At 39.5% G+C, this 15,714-nt stretch overlaps 1 protein-coding gene and 1 long non-coding RNA gene across 2 annotated transcripts in view; both read left to right on the top strand.

Annotated features, from left to right (window-relative positions):
- frs3 (fibroblast growth factor receptor substrate 3) overlaps nucleotides 1–8,104 on the top strand; it is a 30,294-nt gene extending 22,190 nt beyond the window's left edge. Inside the window, exons 3-7 of the mRNA XM_028796623.2 lie at nucleotides 1,818–1,906; nucleotides 2,066–2,252; nucleotides 4,912–5,073; nucleotides 5,353–5,516; nucleotides 5,690–8,104. Coding sequence (XP_028652456.1) covers nucleotides 1,841–1,906; nucleotides 2,066–2,252; nucleotides 4,912–5,073; nucleotides 5,353–5,516; nucleotides 5,690–6,934 — 1,824 coding nt within the window. The 5' untranslated portion in view covers nucleotides 1,818–1,840 and the 3' untranslated portion in view covers nucleotides 6,935–8,104. The remainder of the gene's footprint in view (nucleotides 1–1,817; nucleotides 1,907–2,065; nucleotides 2,253–4,911; nucleotides 5,074–5,352; nucleotides 5,517–5,689) is intronic.
- A 93-nt stretch (nucleotides 8,105–8,197) lies between these two features.
- On the top strand, nucleotides 8,198–14,677 carry LOC127527157 (uncharacterized). The gene is made up of 2 exons (XR_007934455.1): nucleotides 8,198–14,429; nucleotides 14,507–14,677. It is a non-coding gene; the product is annotated as an uncharacterized LOC127527157 (long non-coding RNA).
- Nucleotides 14,678–15,714: the final 1,037 nt, after the last annotated feature.

Here is a 15,714-nt window from a genome sequence, read left to right as displayed (position 1 = left end):
TTCCCTCTTTTTTGCTTTTTCTACTTTTAGTATGGCTTCAGTGCATGCTGCTGTGCTGCCACATGTGCGTGTCTCGCTCTGCTGTGTCGGGTCACTACAAGAATAAAAGTGCAGGTCCCAGCTTTGTGCTGCCACACAGCATTCAAAAGTACCTGCAGCACCCCCTGGTGGGGCCCATGGAACCCAAAGGGGCTGCACCAAACTGCAATTCCCATGGAGCCCTGCCCCAGGGTGGCTGCCATCTATCGCTTCAAGGGAAGTAGTACTCGGAATATGTTCTCTCACCTGGCCCTTCCAATATATAGGCATCCTAGCCAAGTAAAGACCCTAGCCCTCCACCACACTGATTATTCAACTTAAAACAATTATGTATGTGCATGTAAACACACTGAATGATGCATGTTTGGAATAATAGAAGGATTATGTTTAATTATACAATATGTTAAAATCCATATAAAATAAATATTTGAGATTGATCAGTACAACACAGGAGGAATCAGATACAAAAAATGCCACATGAGAAAAATATGGAAATACTCATGAATGTGGTCAGTCTGTGAATAGTCCAGTCATACCATGGAGGTATAAGACAAGCCATCTAAGGTTGTAAAGATATTCATACTCCGCTCCACTGCTCAATTGCATTTGTTTAAGCAAATAAGCAAATGCTTATATTCATCCATCCTCCAACCCGCTATATCCTTACTACAGAGTCACGGGGGTCTGCTGGAGCCAATCCCAGCCAACACAGGGCACAAGGCAGGAAACAAAACCCGAGCAGGGCGCCAGCCCACCGCAGGGCGCACACACACACACACACACACACACACACACACACACACACACACATACATACACACACACACATACCAAGCACACACTAGGGCCAATTTAGAATCGGCAATGCACCTAACCTACCTGTCTTTGGACTGTGGGAGGAAACCAGAGTACCCAGAGGGTACCCACGCAGACACGGGGAGAACATGCATACTCCACGCAGGGAGGACCCGGGAAGCGAACCCAGTTCTGATTCACCCCCAAAATGATTACTTATTTTGTATATTTAGGTGTAAACTGATGCATTTATTGTTTAAAGCCTCACTTCTGGACAGTAATAGGTAATATTGAGACTGTAGTTTTTCTTCAGTTACATTTTAAAGAAATGACCTAGTACTTGGTTTTATTTTAAAGTTTGAATACTTTTTTTTTAATAGACAGGGGTGAAATTTGAAAACATGTACATTACAGGACCATGCAAACTCTTCAGCCATTTAGTTTATAGCCACTTGCACTATGTTGAGTCAGTAAGGCTTTTAAAAATGCAGTTTTAAGTACTGTGTTCTTCATGGGATTATATGGAGGTTAATTAGGAACAAATTAAGTGGAGTGTAGGTAAATTTGAATTTTTACAGAGAGGTAAGAAAAGTAAGGTGACATAGCAGCTCTGATGCTGCACAGCTTTCAAAGACAACGTTTGAATTAACTTTCTGTTTCTATCCGTGTGAAGTATTTAATATTTTCCCTGCATTCTTGTATTCTGGTTAACATTCATACTCTTGTGCACACTAACTTAAATGGAGCAAATTCAGGGTTGCCCACTAGTGTAATCTTTAAGCCTTTAAGCTTGGAGAAGAAAACAAGGTTATGTGGAAATAAACACTTGGAAAAAATGTCCAAATTGAAAAGAAAAAAAAATCCAAATATTTTTGAGGAGAAAAAATTAAGAGTTTCATCAGTCTGGTAATTATTTTTCAATCTCATTATTTATTCTATTTCAGTTGCCTCTGAATCCTTACCTATGCTTTTGTTCTTTAAAGGTGTCAGCTGGCGTGCTAAAGCAATGGGGAGCTGCTGGAGTTGTCTTTACAGAGATGCAATACCAGACAACCACCCAACAAAGTTCAAGGTGAGGCCTATCTTAAGCACATGTCTGGGACTTAGAAAATCTGATTGAATTTATTAAAATCATAATTATAAAGCAGTAAAAGAGTAATGGTAGAAGATATCTGTTGAACAAAGGGGAGGCTTTGAAAACTTTTTTTTTTTTTTTTAATAAATGTGCCAGGTGGCAAATGTGGATGATGAAGGAAATGAACTGGGGTCAGGCACAATGGAGCTCACACAGACTGAGCTCCTTCTGCACACTCGCAAACGGGATGCCATCAGGTGGCCTTACCTCTGCTTGCGACGCTATGGATATGACTCTAACCTCTTCTCCTTTGAGAGTGGACGTCGTTGCCAAACAGGCCAAGGTGAGAAATGTTACTTTTTTATTTGGGCAAACATTTCTATTATAGCAACCTATCCATCCATCATCCAACCCGCTATATCCTAACTACAGGGTCACGGGGGTCTGCTGGAGCCAATCCAAGCCAACACGAGGCGCAAGGCAGGAAATAAACCCCGGGCAGGCCGCCAGCCCACCACAGGGCGTGCACACACACACAGGACAATTTAGAATCGCCAATGCACCTAACCTGCATGTCTTTGGACTGGGGGAGGAAACCAGAGCACACAGAGGAAACCCACGCAGACATGGGGAGAACATGCAAACTCCACGCAGGGAGGACCCGGGAAGCGAACCCAGGTCTCCTAACTGCGAGGCAGCAGCGCTACCCATTGCGCCACCGTGCTGTCCTATAGCAACCTAAGATAATTAAAAAAAATTTAGAAACATTTCACAAAGTTTCTTGGGTGCAATGTCGTTAATGTAACCAAAGCTTCATTAGAGTCATAAGAACAGACCCCTGGAACAGGGTACAGTTAGACTCATAAGAATCCAATATTGCTGGATTCTGTAATAAATTGATACCAAATATGTAAGTTTGTGAAATTCTTAGATATAACAGATGTCGAGTTTACTTTGGGTAGCTTGCTAGCATGATATTGAAATTGATACAGATGAGATAAGTACTTTGTAAATGAATAAGAATTCTATGAATAATTTTCACGTTTGGCAAATACCGTGCTCTCTATAATGCTTGGGACAAAGGCACATTTTTCCTTGATTTACCTCTCTGCTCCACAGTTTAAATTACAAGTCAAGCAATTCAGATGTCATTAAAGTGCACATTGCAGACTTTGGGTTTACATTATGTTTGGCATTGTGGCTATTTTCATGGTTTGACATAACAAAATTTCTGTCTAAAAGCTTCACAGGTTACTGTTAGTAATAGTAAGGGATTCTTAATCCTACACATGTATAGTTTCTCTCACTCTCAAATGTTTCTTACTGCACTGTAAAAAATAACGCATTAAAAGTACTTAAAAAAAAAAATAAGGCAACAAATTACAAGCAATATTTTTGAGTAGATTTAATATACTGCACTATTGAGTAAACTTAATTTATTAATTTACTCAAATTTACCTAAAAGAAATGAGTTTGATTAAATATAAGTAGTGGCAAAAATGGTTTATTTTACTCCGATTTTCATTTGAATTACAGTACTAAAAAAAAAAGAGTAATAATGCAACGCTGGACAGTAACGACTGTATAACAAATACATGCTAAAATTCCATATATCTTTATTTATTTGAACATACACAGACAGTCACAACAACGGAGTTGTATTTTCAAAGGAAAATTAAATCAAATGTCTGAGGATAATTTTTACTGAATTACTGACATTCAAATGTCAATGAAAATTTTCTTTTCTTTATTTAAACTTTCTTCAAAAAGTATATCTCAATCAAATAATGTCCCAGGAATGAGTGCTAAACGGGAAGGAAACGTAGAGAGTGAAATCCTGACACAGATGGCGCTCTTCAAACATGTCCTGCATTTACGCCAACATATCCGCTTAAATCAATGGCCGCCTTTTCCACTACTTCTCAGTATGCGATAGCGAAATTCCTGAAATAAAATAGGATGTAGGAAATCAAACATCGCTAAATAAATCACAGTATTAAAAATTAACCAGTAAATACATTACCTATGTAGAACACTAATTAAATAAGAAGTCAAATAATACCGTGACGGTTAGGCAAACGTCTTTTTATTTTGTTTACAGGTCATAGTTTAGGACAAACGCCATAGCGTTCTAAAACGTATCTCAAAGTGTCATTTTCTTTTTCTGTGTAAAATAAAATTTTAAACGATTAAAAAAAAATATGAACATATGTAACTATCCGAGAAATGTGCCTGCTTTTTAAAGCAAACCAACGAGGTAGGTTGCTAGAAAGATGCTACCTTGCCCGCCATGTTTCCCACATGAAGGGAAAGGTTTCGTGAAAATAACAAATGCTTACATCTGTAACTATACGAAATGAAATACTAGTTATTCATTACGGAATTAATATGCTTTATACTTACACATTCGTAGTAAAATAACTCTTATTATGGATAAGCGTTACAGCTGAATGTGTTGTTGTAAAGACCAAGAAACCGATGTGAGAGGAAGTGCCGTGTCATTACATTTCGATGTGAGAGGAAGTGCAGTATCATTAAATTTAACTTAACTTAAATGTGTTCAATTCACAGTATAGTTTTTTTACTTAGAATAAGTTATAAAAAATGTTTACATTTTAAGAAAAATAATAAGTTAACATTATTCATAATTTTTTTATTGAATTAGAATTAAATAATCAATAAAAAGGGTAAAACCCATTTTTATTAATTAAAGTAATGATTATTTTGCGTATAGTTAGCTATTTTTTATTATTTTCACACATGCAAGATTTATTTTTTACAGTGTGTGTTCAGCAATAAGCCACTAGATGGCAGTGCAAGCTGGGAATGAGACTTTTCTTAAATGCTTATCTCTTAAACTTTGTACCGCTTGCATTGTGAATGGATTTCCTTTCACTTTAATTTCTTTTTCACCCACTCTACCTTAGTTTGGCTAGATATTGTTTTACATAAAATAAATAATTAAAGTGCATCTTTTTTTAAGCACTGCTTTCTTTTTTCAGGAATCTTTGCCTTCAAGTGCTCTCGAGCTGAAGAGATCTTCAATCTTCTCCAGGAGCTCATGCAGTGCAACAGCATCAACGTTGTGGAGGAGCCTGTGGTCATCACACGTAACAGCCACTCCCAAGACTTGGAACTACCACGTACTCCGCAGACCCCCAACAGTCAGTCACATCCAGTCTTGTCCCTAGTAGACTGCATAGGCAAATCCTTTGAGGGACTGATGTGGGAAAGAGAGTTATTGGGGCAGTGCAGTCTTAAAGGAGTAGGGTTGAATAATACTCAGAAAGTTTCTTAAACTTGCTAAGTGAAGCAGAATTATCTAACAGTAGGCTCATGCATATCTCAGTTACTACCTGGAAGCTAGAAGTTCTAGTGTGGGCTTTCATATTTCTTAACAGGCTAAAACACCCATTAACTCCATTTGGCATTTTGACTTCCAGCTCCAGCCTATACTGTTCCTGGCTTCCCAAATGGATATCCTGGTTTCCAAGTTTCGGGAGATGGAACAACACACCCTGCAGCACTTCATTCTGCTGTGGCTAACACCTGCCATCCCTCTATGGGTGAGGACCAAGTACACCGGCATGTCAGCATGGAGGACCAGGTGAGCAGGGGGCATAATTAATACCATTTAGTGGATGACTTTTCAACATGGGCTTTCTTAGTAGTCATGTGCTGATTTAAGCTGGTGGTAAGTCTGTGTTTATGTCTCCTCAGTAGTAATGCTGATCTGTAAACATTTCTCTCTCTTTTATTATTCTTAATTTCCATTCTCAGACACATACCTACGTGAATACCTCTGATGTGGATGGGGAAGGCCGTGGGCGACACTGTGTCCACTCTTTACCAGAGGTTCGACCAAATCCTTATCCTGACATATCTAGGGGGACTGGAGGTAGTGGAGGAGGTCAGGGTGGTCACTCCGGGCTTCACTGCTACTCTCTGGATGAACGAAACCCCCAGGTATTCTTGCAGGCTCCTTCTGGTGAAGCAAAGTTTGTTCTGGGTCCAACACCTGCTCAGAGACGGCTGATGGAAAGGGAAACCCTGGCCAAGCAGCTGCATAGCCACCATCACTCTCATCTGCCAGCAGACAAGGGTACAGAAAGAGATGGGCCTCATTCTCATACTCCCCACCCCCACCACATACACTCCTCATGCCACCTACACCATCACAACAGTAGCAATGACCATCAGGAAAGCTGCCAAGGGGTACAGCTTACCTATGAAAATATTAATGGCCTTGGTGGTGGTCTGCGGCGGGGTGGTGATAACCGTCTGAAGTTGTGTCCTGGTAGTGCCTCACTTTCTGGTGGCTCCAGCAGCAGCAGCAGTGGTGGAGATGGTCCCTTGTCATTACCCTCTGCCTCCGCACAGGGCTTTGGCAGTGTTTGTGGTGGACTAGGACCAGGCCACAGGAAAACTGCACTCCTCAACTATGAGAATCTGCCATCACTGCCACCTGTCTGGGAGTACCGAGCCCTACAGAGGGAGGAAGATGATGAGGAAGATGAAGAAGATGAGGATGAAGAAGAGTATGAGGAAGAGGAATATGATGAATATTCAGAGGGCCCTGCCACCCCAAATGGCTACCATGAAGAAGGCAGAGGGCAGAGTGATTTGCGCAACTATGTTAATACAGACCGTATACAGCATGGCGGACGGAGACCTGTGTGCCCTCCTCGCAGGCACCACAGAACTATGGATTGCCCAGGGAATGCTGGAGTGTTCAACTTTGATTTCCGAAGGGGGATGAGCAGTGACTCTCCTCAGCAGCGGCAACTCAATTATATCCAAGTAGATCTTGATGCAAATTCTGAGCGCGGGATGTCAGTCCCCAATAAACAGCTGCCACTAGCCTGTGGTGGTCCCCAGTCTAGTCAGCCTTCCCGGCGCAGTGAGTTCTATGCGGTTATTGATCTTAAGAAGACTGCTGCCATGTCTAGCCTGCAGAGGGCGCTGCCTCGTGATGATGGTACCTCCCGGAAGACCCGACACAACAGCACTGACTTGCCACTGTGAGTGAGCTGGTACAACTAATGAGGGTGGCAAGAAGAACAAAACAAAAAAAAAAAAACAACCCACAGCAACAACAAAAACTTTTCCTTCCTTGTTGCTCGTCTACCAGTGTAACAGTGGAAGGGGAGGATGGACTCTGTTGTGACTCATGTGCCAAGGATTTTTCCAGTGTTCAGGTCAGCTCTTGGAAGTTTTGGCACACATGACTGTCCCTCTGGACATCTTGTTGTCAAGGGGGCACTTTATCTCCCCTGGGGAGAATTGGGGTTGGGATGGGATGGGGTGGGTGGTGAGGGAAGATGGGATGGGGATGGTAGACATTCCGTACTGTATGTTACGCACCTTTCATCAAGCCTTGAGCGTCTTGCAGATGCAGCATCCCTTTTGTTTTGCCCAAGGTTTGCCACTTTTGCCTGTTTGCCCACAGTGGAATCAGGGTTTTGTGTCCTTCCAGGACAGCATTGTTTTAGTGGTGAGCTACAAGTGCCATTCTTGAAGTCGGTCTGCCTTTCCCTATTTGCTGACATTTTTTTTTTTGCATGTTGCTTTAACCTTTAAGGTGAAGTAAACCAAATGATGCTTTTTCTTAACATGCCCTTACTGGGTGCCCACTGAACTGGCAGGGCTTATTGTAGTGTTTTTTTTTTTCTTTTTTGTGGCCATCTTCTGTTTAAAATTGTTCTTTTGCTTTTTCATTATCATGTTTTGGTTCAATATGTTTATCACTGTTTTATTGACTTTGTGGTGGACCTGTTAAGCTGCTTTCCTCTGTATATAAGGCACAGTCCATCTTGGCATCTCCCCTCGTCTTGCTACTTTCCTGTTTAATTTATGATATTCCTGCTTGTAGTGTACCCTGTATATCTCAATATATTTGTATAGATTGCCTGCCTGAAGAGTCTAGATTCTTGTGTGCCACTGTAATGCTTTTTGCTTGTAGGGATTTTTTTTCCTGAACAGCTGTACTGTGCTCAGCATGGAAAACTTTCTAGAGACCATACTCCTTTCTGTAATGTCACAGTTCTCTCTGCATGTATAGGTTACATTCTTTCTCTTTTCCATTTAGCAATTCTCATCTGTGACTGTAGAGATTCCTTTCTTTATTCTAAGCAGAGCCTTTGCGTCCCTGTTTGCTGGAGTAATTCTATAGCTTTCCTCAGAAACTTCACCCTTTCTCATTTTTATATATATATATATATATATATATATATATATATATATATATATATATATATATATATATATATATATATATATAAAATTTGTAATCTTGATGGCTGTAGCTTGTCTTTATATCTGTAGATCTCTTTGCCTGTGTTGGTTGTACTCTTGTACTCTTTCCTTGTTATCTCTTGCAGAGATATAGCTCTCTTCGACTGTAGGTGCTGCCATCTAGCTCTTGCTTCTGTGAATTTTGAAGTTCCCAATATTAATTGGGGTCACTTTCTCTCTGTATAGCTAGAGTTTTCCTTTATGTTGCTATAGTCCTCCCTGCCTGTAAGGGGTGCTGTGTAGCTGAATCATCTCTTTATCTGAGAGATGTTTTTATGTTTACATTTGATGAATGTACAGATTTCAGGGTTCAGTTTTACATTTTCTCTTTGTGCCAAATGAGAGGCAGAACCAGTCTTCTGCCATGACCTAGCAGCAAGTTTATTTGTCCCAAAAAAGGTGTTTTCTCTATTAAGTCAAAGGGGATGCTGTATCTGAAATGCCTGTGACCCAGCCAGTAGTGCAACATTAAAATTACATTCAGAAAAAATGAGCTTCAAATGAAAACAAAAACAAGTGTTTAGCTTTACAATGTCTGTTCTACAAAGGTGCCAAATGTCTTTACTGTGCAGTAGAAGTGAAGTGATTGTAAAAAAAAAAAAAAAAAAAAAATTCCATGTGCCATTATAGAAAGTGTGCAAATGCGAGGGCTACATTTTGAATCCAAAAATCTGGTCCTGAGAGAAGTGTTACATGTAAATTCTGGCGTGCTGCAGTAACCAGCTGACATGGTTGCTTAGGAGGGGTCAGGGACTGAAGCGGTCCATTAAAGGACATGGAGACTGAATATGCTGCTTAGTATGTCATATGTAATGTACTGTATTTTGCATGTGTTCATCTTCATTTGGGTTTCAACATGAAGAGAGTTTCCCCAAACCTTTTGGCTAATGCTGTGCAGAGGTCCTTTTCTTCATTATGGGTCTCTCCCAGTGGGTGGCTGGGGCAGGGTTGGGGGTTGAGGGAGTGGTTTTTACTGTTTGGTCTTGTCTGTCAGTGCTTCATTACTGCTTCAAGTAACCATAGTCACTTCTGCAAGTGTCCAGTAGCCATGCTTGGGAGAAGAGCTATATTTCCTCTCTGACTTTGGTTCATGTGCCAAGAGAGGTGTTGAATTTGAATATCACACTTTCTAGGAGGGAGATGCTGATGTTGTAAAAGGAGTGCCATTGCCACAATAGAAGGGCTCACCCGGTCTGTTGCCAGGATGCTTTTTGTATCGCTACACTGTGCCATGCTTATAAAGGTGCCAACATGTAAGATGAAGCATCTGGCTGTGTTTACAAAGACGGGGACATGTGGCGATTTGTTTTTAAATTTGTTCTCATCTTCGCTTAGCTAATCCTGAGTTTGGAATACAGTAGATCGTCTCCCTGCTTCACCTTCTTTGTACATTGTTCTGGTCTGTGCTGTATTTGGCTTCACTGTCATACCAAATTCTATCTGTATGTTTTTATTACATGCAGCAGCCAACAAAATGCAGGGTGTATCCTTTGTTTTCAGCTACCCATTTGGGTTTATGCCTTGCGAGTGGGTGCTGGTGCACTCAGCTATGAATCAATTCATTGGACATCTAGTCAAAAATTCACGAGGGAAAAGTCTGCTTGCAAGCGGCATTTGGTATAACCTTAAACTGAACCTGTGAATATGCATTATGAAACACAATAGGCTTCTCAATTGGACTAGGTTCACCTTCAAATTAGAAGTAGGACCTGTGTGCACTTGGAAATCAGAAACAACCCATAACATTTCTCCTGAGATTTTTGTCTCAACTTATGGGAACAAATGGTTTTTCCTTCTTTGGCAGCCTTATTCAGGCAACTCCAGGGAAATTACTGGGAGGAAGAGATCTTGCCCCACTGTTTGCTTCAGGCAACCTTTTTATTAATGATGCAGAGGTGAAACGGTGGGAACACTGTTGAGGTGTGAAGCTCATCTCTCGCTTTGCTGTGGCCTGGATATTTCACTTTTTTTTTTTGTTTTAAATCAAGTGTGATTCTGGTGGCATTTTTATTTTCTGATTGTAATGAAAGGGTTCTTAAGCATTAACACGATCTTAAAATGTAGAGACTTGGTGGCCCTTGTTTGTGAGAATGGCAGGTCAGTTCTACCATGTCTGATCTTATTGAAATAGGTAGGGATGGACTGGTTACGGATTGGCTTTAAAGATATGTTAGTGTGGTCTGGAGAGAATTAGATATGTGTTCCCCACATTCTAAAGAACTTGCAACATGTTTGAAAAGGAAGTGGTCGTGGGTACTTGGTAGACCTGTTGTGATGTATTGAAAAGAAATGGTTAACTTGTTATGAAGGTATGGATAGGATGATACTGTTGGCTGGTGCTTGTTTTGTGAGGGTGACAAGCATCCCTTTGTTGACTTAGTTTTTATGTATAGGTGGTATCAAGAGGCAGAGGCCCCACACCATGAGTGAATCACTTTGCGTGGGAGGCTGTTATTTTGAGCCTGGTTTACGTGATTTTTGTCTTTTTTGGTGTCTCCCTCTCTCCTCAGTGCCCTGTTGCTGCCCTCATATAGTTCTTTATTTAAAAAGGACTGCTTAACCCCAGGCTTCAGAATAGTGGATCATTTAAAAATCCATTTGAATGAAAGCCACCTTGTTTTGAAATGCTGGAAATAGATGTTAGCAGCAGTCTGGAGCTAATCATTTTGAGGGAGAGGGTTATATTTTTCCCTGCTTTAATGTAGGGAGGGATGCTGGCATTGTAATCCACAATGGATTATTTGTATACTCTGTATTATTATTATTACTTTTAATATTCCTACAAAAGGGGGGGGGGGTTGGGGCTAAATTTTTTCCAGTGGATATTTGCCCAAAACCACAGCAATGTGCCATTGTCACTAGTGAGTAGCATCTGTGCTGTGCTTTGCTAATCTAGAGCGAGGATTATATGCCTTAATTTATTTACATTTGTACTTATAGATATATATTAATTTATTTGTCTGTCTGTTATTTATTTATCATATTTATTAACTTATTTATTAATTTATTGAATTATTTTATTAGCCAAAAATATTTCTAACAGTAGCTTATATTTAGAGTCTGCCTTGCATAGATTACTCAATTGCATGTTTTTATGTCTGTATTTTCTCTCTAAGTGGGTAAATGGCATGTGTTGTTTGATGACAAGCTTCCGCTGTATGTTTCTGCCTTCTAGACCAGTCTGTGTATCTACACAATGCCATGGTGGAGTATAGGTCATGAGTGGTCAGGTTTTAAAGGTAAAACGTTTAATTTTAATAGTGGAAGGTTACTTGAGCTTTGTAGTAGAGCTCTGAAGAAAGTTATATTAACACTCTATAGGCCTTTCTAAGGTTATTGAAGCTCTAACTTGATATCAGATATGTCCTTTCCCGTATGCTGTTTGTGAGCACTCAGACTCAGTAATGCTTCTGAGTTGAGATGGATTTATTTGGCTTTAGTTTTGCTTTCTTTCCAATTGCAGTTTTACAGGAGTCTGCTGGAACCTTAGTGCTGTGTTATCGGCTGTTGGACAGAAACACCTTGGACGGGTTAAGGTTAGGATGAAGGTCTGAAATGTCATTGTCATGGATCATAGTTTTAGAAAAGTACAAAAGATCTTACTGCCTGATTAGTACAATTAGGGTTTGTTGACTGACAGTCTATCTGCAAAGTATGGTATCTTGGTGTTCACATGCTATATTTTTCACCTTCAGTAGGCCTTTGTCAAATGTTTTAATTGCCTTTCTGAAAGTGCTGAAACTCCTTGCTATTATAGGTTCATCACCAACACAACTTTCTGAACCTTTCTGCTCACGATAGACCTTTTAACTGTTTTAGTAGTTAACCATAGAAGTTAATTTCTATATTATATGTTATTTTCTGGATTCTGCGTATACTATAATATGATTGGAGAATGGAGTTTTCTATGCAGAAACGTAAGAGTACACTAACAATAGAGCTTTTTGTTAGATAAGAACCAGTTTTGTTGAGTACCTCATTACTGTCATACAAAAGGCAATGTCTCTTTCCTGAAGAGGGACATGGGACTGCATATGATGTTTTTGAATATTTTGAGCAAAAGATCATGTTGTAAAAGGGTTCACCACCTTGTGAAGTTTTGTTTGATGCCTTTTATTCTTGAAGATGAGCTGCTTATAATGTATTCATTAAATGTGGAGGTTAATAGCCTCCTGCTGACTTGTTCTTTTGTAAGGACTTCATTCAGTCCACACCTTTACTATGGATCAGGTAATTGATAATTAGAGTGTTAGCCATGTCTTATGACAGTTTCTAAACTTTTGCATCTTGTTTGACAGAACCTAAAATGTTTTATGAAACAGTGTCAAAAGGAAAATAGAAATCAATGAAGATTCATTGCATATAATGCGTTGTCTTTTCAGAATTTTTTACACTATATTAGCAATTTCAGGTCAGTGTATCCTGCACGATAATTGTTTTTTTTTTTTTTTGTCATTTGTTCTTCATTCTTCATTTTTTCTATTATATTTTTTATTTTCATATTTTTCATACCTGACAAATGTATAGTGGCTGAAGAAAACACACTGATTCTTTGCAAATGCATTCCATGTCAAAGTGGCTTTGAAAGCATAAGGTAAGGGCAGCTTCACCTCTAAGTCACTAAATTTGGACTTTTATTAAATTCAAGTCCAACTTGAATTTGGTCTTGTTGTATATGTTGCCTTTTCTGAAGACCTCACAGAATTCACTTCATTATTGTGGTGATTAGCAGTTTGTTGATCTGATCTACAAGCTTTTGGGTTGTTGAAAGCAGTCAAGAGTTGAGTCTTGTTGGGTGTTGGTGATGCAGGATTTAGTGACTGTAGGGGAAAAGGCTTATACACATTTGTAGCTTGCATAGTGTCCCAAAAGGGAATATAATGGAGTGATAAGAGGTGGAAACGTGGCTTGGGGAAGCAAATTGAAAGACTGTTTATGGTCATTGAGCTTTCTCTATTTCTCAAAACTAAACAAAGCATTCTGGATCTTTTTGTATTGTAGCTGAACATAGGATGAGCAAGCTGTGCAGTATGTTGTTTAATGTGCATGATTAAAGAAAACTAAAGAGTCCAGGACAAGGTCCATTTAGCATTAATTTTTGATGACCCCCAGCTTTTTGGTCTTTTGAAAGGAAGACGGAAATACTGAAGAGAATAATGGAATGGTAGAGCCAAACCTTCAGAGATGCAGTTCTTATCTTGCTGACAATATAGAATATGTATTCACGTGGTCCAGGTTTCTAAGGGGTAGATGCACGGCACACCTTGTTTTACAGTGCATTTGTGGACTTGTTCCCAATCACATTCAGCTGCTTAGTTCTGGTGCACACAAACACACACATATATATATATAATATGTATAATATACACACACACACATACACATTTGTGTGTGTGTGTGTATGTGTGGTTGTATAATATTTATGAGACTGAAACAGACAATAGAAAGGTCCAGATTTGTTTAGATGGAAATTCCCTGTGTGGGATTGTGAGATTTAATTTTCTTTTATATTTTTAAAATTATTTTCTTGATGTTTCTGTTTTATGGAAATTGGATTATTGTATTATAATATACATATATAAATGTATATGCTGTAACTGTAGATTGGAGCTCGCTTCATTTCACAGCTGTTTCTACTTTCTCTGTATGGAGATGTATAAGAACAAGATGAGACCAATGAAACACAGCCAGGAGATGCTGTATCATACTTAATTGTGCACTGAACAATGTATACTTAATAAAGTTCAAAAGACAGCACGTGATGTTGGTTTGCGAGTACTTTCTCTGGCAAGTGAGTGTGCATGAGAAGAATGGGTCTGTTATGCTTGAGTTGTTATTGATACAGTACTTGCTGGCATCTGGTGAAGAAGAATCAAAAATAATTATGTACTGCCTTCACTGTCAATTAAGCCAGCCTCTTGTTTTATTCCTCCTTGTCATGCTTATTGTCACAAATTCAGACCAGAGTACACAAGATTTTCCAGCAACAGATCCCAGCTTTTCCTAAGGGATTCTAGGACCAGTTGTGTGATATAATCTGTTCAGTTTGTCATTCTGTCCCAGATTCTCTTCCAGTGAGCTGTGTTCAGTACTTAACTAGCAAGAGGCACTCTGGAGACGTGTTTACCAAATGCCCAAAACAGCTAACTTACTTTTGACGGTGGAATGGCTCAAACCCAGTGTCATACTGCATCGTGAATCTCCTTATGCTGCAATGAACAGCAAGGTTAGCAACCTTTCAGTAAATCTCATTTCTAAATTAGTCTCAGCCTTGCAGTTACTACTTAAAATTTTTGTTGATAGCTGAAGATGGCAGCATCCTTTATATGGATTAGCAAAATGTGAATTTTACTTCAAAACTCCCACTTGACTCCTGTGGTCTGATTTATTGAAGATAACCCTGTAGCCATCTTCTAAAACAATTAAGCAGCATCAGGCAGACTTTTGAAGAATTCTAGAGACATACAAAAGATCTTGAAGATCCCTAGAACCAGTGAGGGGTGTGATGCACACCTGCCTCTGAAGATAATAAGGATTTTAGAACCTCATTGTTATTTCTATGGACCTGGTGCAGAGCGCAAGTGGTGATGCTGGAAAGGATCAACAAAAAGAGGCCTCATTTTTGCACCAAGTGGCAATTGAGTATGTACACCTCAACATTTTATTTTCATTTATATGTACATTTATTCATTTAGTAGACACTTTCGTACAAAGCAACTTTGAAGATATATCAGTGTAATCGAGTAAACTTCAGTATGGGGGATGAGACAGGTTTACAAGATTGATCACCACAATTAAAAGAGCTCTAAACCAAACAACATAAATCTGTCCTTAAGTTCCACGAACCTATCAAAGTTATCAATTTGACAGATTTTAACAGAACAAGTGAATGGCAGTGATTTGGTTCCTGATTTGACACCAGAACAGACTTTGTTCCCCAACACAAGGATTTAATTAAGAGCCCAGAGTGCAGCACAGAAGAAATGGGAATGAAAATCTGCTGCTGGAAGAGCACTTTGATTATCTTGTTCCATCTAATCTTAAAAGATGTCTGTTGAATTGAGATTTGCTGACTGGGAGGGTACTGTACTAAGTTAAATGCATTGTGTTCCTTGAACCACCTAAAATCATATTTTCTTACAGGTACACTGGTGCAGTGAAAGGTTTACACCTGACTAGCAACAATATTCAGATACCCTGTGCTATTCAAATGTTTCTTTCATGTTATGAGTCCCAAAGCAGTAAAAGCTTAACCACCACTATACACTGCTGTCCCTAGCAGGATGTATTTATGGTGTTTTACCATACTATGGATTCCTTATCAGAGAGACTTTGCTGTGAGTCCCAAAACTTCACTATAACCCATGTATGTTTACACTAATGATGCAGATGCAATCTGCAGCTCCACTTATGGACACCATCTGGGTTGTGGCTATTGAGGCAGGAAACAACACTCATTCTGGTGGGTTTGCTAATCCATCCTGGCTCTCCATCAATGAATGTCTGGGTGC

This window comes from Erpetoichthys calabaricus, chromosome 3 (genome assembly GCF_900747795.2).
Source record: "Erpetoichthys calabaricus chromosome 3, fErpCal1.3, whole genome shotgun sequence".
Lineage (NCBI taxonomy): Eukaryota > Metazoa > Chordata > Cladistia > Polypteriformes > Polypteridae > Erpetoichthys > Erpetoichthys calabaricus.
Note: the sequence above shows the minus strand (reverse complement) of the source record. Positions and strands in the feature narration are given on the sequence as shown.